The sequence below is a fragment of the Lactuca virosa genome, chromosome 8, assembly GCF_052849685.1.
Source record: "Lactuca virosa cultivar CGN04683 chromosome 8, Lactuca_virosa_CGN04683_v6, whole genome shotgun sequence".
In the NCBI taxonomy this organism is placed as follows: domain Eukaryota; kingdom Viridiplantae; phylum Streptophyta; class Magnoliopsida; order Asterales; family Asteraceae; genus Lactuca; species Lactuca virosa.
Window position 1 is genome coordinate 40,784,948 of NC_136433.1, and position 5,856 is coordinate 40,790,803.

The window sequence follows — 5,856 nt, forward strand, 5'->3', positions numbered from 1 at the left end:
TTTAAAATACATGTTCGTGACTGGTTAAAGGCTACAATTGAAAATTTTCCAAAAAATAATGGTAAGGAACAAAAACATATTAAAGTTAAACATAAAGGAACACATAAATATTAGGAATATTGTAAACTGGAAAAAAATCCATTAAAAAATTAAAGGTTTTCCTCTTTATATTTTTTTGTTGCCCTACCAAAATGTATTTTTATATTTGTTGCCTTTGAAGGTCACATGCATCTTCATGACATACTCTTGGCATATGCTTTGCCTCCCTTTCTCATATCAATCAAACCAATCATCCAGGAGACCTGAAAAAGGTAGCAAAAGTGAGAAACAAAACAAACATATGCCTTCCTTTGAGAATTCAATGTGGGTCACTGAAAATCCCTGTAAAATATGTATTTTTCTGAATGTCTTTGACCATCAAATCATCTGGATTTATACGAGGTCAGTACTTTTTAATGGTTCTATAATTCAATCGTCATTCAATCATTAACCCTCCCCCCTTAGAGCCACAGTGAGTGTGTGTTTTTGTGTGTGAAATTGAGAAGAGATGTACTGTTCTTTGGGTACGCTTCCTAGAGCTGCTGATCTTGGCTTTTTAACAAAATTCTATAGTAAAAATTCATCAATGGTAAAGCAAATTCTTTAATTTCTTTACGTGTCCTGCCTTTTTCTTCATAGCTATTTGTTGCTGTCTGATTTAGGGCTTTAATCAAGATTCTTAGCATTCAGGTTTTGTTAGGATTTCTTTTGGGTAAAATCATTGCTTCCTATACCTCATTTAGGGTTTGATCAGTATTCCTCATTGGCTATCAAAATTCTTTCTATTCCTTGATTTAATTAGCTTTCTCTTCAATTTTTAGGATTCGTGTGATGCTTCCAAAACCCGATTTAGGGTTTTAGTCAAGATTTCTCATTGATTTCTATATTATTTCCCATTCATTTTTGGCATTCGGGTTTTATTTGTTCATTACATAAGTTTGCTGCAAATGGTTACTAATCTGTTTCATGTCTTCATTTTCTTATAATTTCAACAATTAGTGCATTACAAAGATGAAATGAAGCTCTTGTTATAATAATCTGTTTGGCTTTTTGAGTTTTTATACTTCGAACTTTTGATTCATATTCATTTGAAGGTCTTGACTCTTGACTTGTCAAAATATTTAAAGAAAAAAAGAACATTAAAAACATGTGTGTCTTATATATTATAATCCCCCGTCTAATAATAAAAATCACAACATATGCAGTGTCCTTTTTGGTCATTTTGCTAATCCTTTAATGCCTGACAATTTTTTTGACAGGCTACAAGAAGCAACTTATATATTGCTCCATCACAGCTAACAAAACTTAGCGTGGGACCCGGAAATAAGAAAGTCAGTTCAAGACTTCTTCATAAGCCAAGATTATCTTCAACTCCAACAAGGGTATGATTGTCTTTTACGTTGTTATCCAGGCTAATTAGAAGACAGTTTATGACAGTTTTTTCTATCCTTTTTGTAGCTAAAATGACTTATTTGCCCATTATCATCGCTAACTCTTGTTGATGCTGCTATTAATTTAGGCGAATCATGATTCTGCCGTTGTGACTGATGAGCTTTCACCAAGGACAAACATCAAAGCAGAAATGAAAACTCCAAAAATACTGGAGCTCGATCCTGCTTTAGGACCCTACAAAGATCACTTTGAATATAGAATGAAAAGATTTTCAGAACAAAAACTGCTCATTGATCAATATGAAGGAAGTCTTGAAGAATTTGCAAAAGGTAATAATAATACAAAGGGTAGATAAGTCATTTTACATCTTTCTACTAATCATGATATGCATCAGGTTATTTAAAGTTCGGGCTTAATAGAGAAGATGGGAGCATTGTTTATCGTGAATGGGCACCAGCAGCCGAGTATGTTCTTCACATAATCATTTCACAAAGGGTAGATAGGTCATTATCTTTAAAATTCTGATCAGGGTTTGCTTTATAAATGATCAGGGAAGCACAATTAGTTGGGGATTTTAATGATTGGGATGGATCGAACCACAAGATGGAAAGAAATGAATTTGGAGTGTGGAGTATCAAGATTCCTGATCTTGATGGAAACTCATCAATTCCTCATAATTCAAAAGTTAAGTTCAGATTCAAGCACAACAATGGAGTTTGGGTTGATCGAATTCCAGCTTGGATAAAATATGCCACTGTGGACTCCACTAGATTTGCTGCCCCTTACGATGGAGTTTACTGGGACCCACCGCCTTCAGAAAGGTATAAAATCATAGTATCATACTCTACTTCTGTAAGGGTATAAAGGTAATTTGGCCTCTAAGCCCACTGTTTTTTTTAATCATGTATGCTGACTTTTACATTAAGATAGTGTTTGGTATGCAATAAGTAAAGTAAAAAGGGAATAGAACATGTTTGGTATGTTTTGACAGAGGAATGGAATGTGATTCCTTCTTCTAAACAATATGCTTGAATGGCTCATTGCATTCCTTCAAGTCAATCAAACATAATAATGGAATGTAACAACCCATTCCATTATCTTGTTCATTCCATTCCTTTGTGATTACATTCTATCATACCAACACACACTAAAAAATGGATAATTCCAATTCCAATGTAGGTATGAATTTAAGTACCCCCGACCACCAAAGCCCAACGCACCACGAATATATGAAGCCCACGTCGGAATGAGTGATTCCGAACCCCGAGTGAATTCCTACCGAGAATTTGCAGACAATGTTTTACCCCGGATTCAAGCTAACAACTACAACACAGTCCAATTAATGGCCATAATGGAGCATTCTTACTACGGATCATTCGGTTATCATGTTACAAACTTTTTCGCTGTAAGTAGTAGATCAGGAACACCCGAAGATCTCAAATACCTAATCGATAAAGCACATGGTTTAGGTTTACGTGTTTTAATGGACGTTGTTCATAGCCACGTCAGCAACAATATAACAGACGGGCTCAACGGGTTCGATGTGGGCCAGCCCACACAAGATTCCTACTTCCATACAGGTCCACGAGGGTATCATTCTTTATGGGATAGTCGGCTTTTCAATTACTCAAATTGGGAAGTTCTTCGTTTCCTTTTATCGAATTTGAGATGGTGGATTGAAGAGTTTAAATTCGATGGGTTTCGATTTGATGGGATAACTTCAATGCTGTATAATCACCATGGGATTAACGTTGCGTTTACGGGTGATTACAATGAGTATTTTGGTGAATCGATTGATGTTGATGCTGTGGTGTATATGATGCTTGCGAATTGTTTGATTGATTTGTTGTTGCCTGATGCGATTGTGATTGCGGAAGATGTTTCTGGAATGCCGGGACTTGGTAGGCCCGTGGATGAAGGTGGGGTTGGGTTTGATTTTCGATTGGCTATGGGGATTCCAGATAAATGGATCGATTATTTGAAGAATAAGAATGATGATGAGTGGTCAATGGTGGATATTGCTACATGTTTGACTAATCGGAGGTATAATGAGAAATGTATTGCTTATGCTGAGAGTCATGACCAGGTATAAAGAAAATTAGTACAGTTTAATTATGTGGGTCCCATTTACTTATTATGGTCGATGAATGCAGTCGATTGTAGGAGATAAAACAATTGCATTTTTGCTTATGGACAATGAAATGTATTCTGGGATGTCTTGTTTGACCGAGCCTTCACCTGCTGTTGACCGTGGCATTGCACTTCACAAGGTTCGATTTTCCCAATTTTGACTTTTTTGGTCAAACCTATTACTTTCCAATAAATTAATTTTATATTTTTGGTTTTAGATGATTCATTTTATAACAATGGCATTGGGAGGAGAAGGCTACCTTAATTTCATGGGAAACGAGGTAAGAATACATAGACAACTATTTATAATTTGGAAGATAAAAAAAAATATATTTTTATCCTCTCATGATATATTAATATTTTAAATTGTCTTTTTTATATAGTTTGGTCATCCTGAGTGGATTGATTTCCCAAGATCAGGCAATAATTGGAGTTATGACAAGTGTAGACGCCAATGGGAACTTGTTGATACAGAGCACTTAAGATACAAGGTTGGATACTTTTTTTTTTATATATATTTTATAATTTTATATCTACATTTTGTTACAATTAGAATTTAAAAGCATGAGTTTTTGAATGCAGTTCATGAACGCTTTTGATAGAGCTATGAACTTGCTTGATGAAAAATTTTCCTTCCTCTCATCCACCAAGCAGATTGTAAGCAGCACAGATGAAGATGACAAGGTACACCAATTTTTTCTCGTCTATTTGACTTTTAAGGTCAAACCGATTAATTTTGAAAGTCAATCTTTGTATTGTTTTAAATGGTTCACAGGTTATAGTGTTTGAAAGGGGAGATCTAGTGTTTGTTTTCAATTTCCATGCAGATAATACGTACGATGGGTATGTACATGATCTTTCCCCTCCATTACAAAATTGCAACATTAAAATGTCCAAAATACCCTTTAACAAGTCAGTGTAAATTGTGATTTGATAGGTACAAGGTTGGATGCGATTTGCCAGGGAAATATAGAGTTGCTTTAGACAGTGATGCTTGGGAATTCGGTGGGCATGGAAGAGTAAGTAAAAATAGCAACTTATTTTAAAAAATCGTTTGACATTCAAAGTCAATTATTAGATGTAAATGTGGTCAAAGTTTTGTGTTTTGACTTTTTAGGTTGGTCATGATGTGGATCATTTCACTTGGCCTGAAGGAATCCCGGGACTCCCTGAAACGAATTTTAACAACCGTCCAAATTCGTTCAAAGTTCTTTCACCACAACGGACTTGTGTGGTTAGATCTCTACTTGCATCATCTTTTATAACTATTGTATTAAGAGACTAAATGACCATTTTACCCTTACATTCCACAAAAAAAAAAACATACAATATGCATCAATTTTAACATGAGTGGAGTTGGGGAAAAAGAGGTAAGGATAATTGGTAAAAGGTTTGTTGTGTAATAGATTAAGCCAAGTTTTTTGGCTTGACCCATTAAGTCATTATGGTTAGAATAAGTCAAAAAGAAACAGTCATGTATAGTCTCCCAGATTAAGGGCTTAACTCATTAAGCCCTTTAAGTAAAAAAGAAGCAACGCCTTAGCTTGTTCTTAGCCATGAGTTTTAAATTGATTTATGAAGGTTTATTATCGGGTTGAAGAAGACATTATGGAAGAAGCCAAAGTTGATGCGGATGATAGAGATTTAGACGATGTTGAGAAAATCCAAGAAGCAACTCACGAGCAAAGTGGAAATCCCAAAAATACCCTTGAAGAAGAAGAAGAAGAAGAAGAAGAAGACGACGAGAGATTAATTTGAATATCATCGTTGCTTTTGAAGAATATTAGCTACATTTTGTACAATATTACTATGTTATTTTACTTATTTCGAATATCCATATAGTTCATTTATAGAGTAGTGACAACTTTGGAAATGCCTTAATTTCAAACAACCATAAATTTTAAATTGAGAGTTACATATAAGCTTTTAACGATGTTCATTATAAGTATGTTTGTCAAAATTAGCTAAAACTATAATTTTTATCTGTGCATAAGTGTTTGGCTAAAATAGCTATAAGCTTTTGAATGTGTAAAATGACAAAACATGAAAGATAAAAGCTCTCAAAAGCTATTTTGATATGGTTTTAATTTTAAATTTTTTTTATACTTTTTATTTTTGGTAACGTTGCTTATAAATGATTGAATATGTCTGTCATTACAATTTACACTATTTTCCTTCTAATTGTATCATTGTATTGTACGTGTTTCTCTATTCTCTAAGATATGTTCACAATATAACATTATCACAAGAGAAGAAATAATTTGTTTGTGAAAATTTACACTTTAAGTTTTAATA

General features: G+C 34.1%; 1 protein-coding gene across 2 annotated transcripts; it reads left to right on the forward strand.

The window, feature by feature from the left end:
* Positions 1-248: 248 nt before the first annotated feature.
* On the forward strand, positions 249-5,470 carry LOC145129575 (1,4-alpha-glucan-branching enzyme-like). Of its 2 annotated transcripts, none has more exons than XM_079064333.1 (14): positions 249-441; positions 1,299-1,421; positions 1,559-1,760; positions 1,826-1,895; positions 1,983-2,252; positions 2,611-3,517; positions 3,585-3,701; positions 3,780-3,842; positions 3,945-4,052; positions 4,144-4,245; positions 4,337-4,404; positions 4,499-4,580; positions 4,679-4,795; positions 5,143-5,470. In XM_079064333.1, the coding sequence occupies exons 3-14, from the start codon at positions 1,622-1,624 to the stop codon at positions 5,317-5,319; spliced, it is 2,220 nt and encodes a 739-aa protein (XP_078920459.1). In that variant the 5' UTR covers positions 249-441; positions 1,299-1,421; positions 1,559-1,621; the 3' UTR covers positions 5,320-5,470. The 2 variants fall into 2 exon arrangements, with proteins under 2 accessions (XP_078920459.1, XP_078920458.1); XM_079064332.1 differs by lacking the exon at positions 249-441 and adding an exon at positions 462-628.
* Positions 5,471-5,856: the final 386 nt, after the last annotated feature.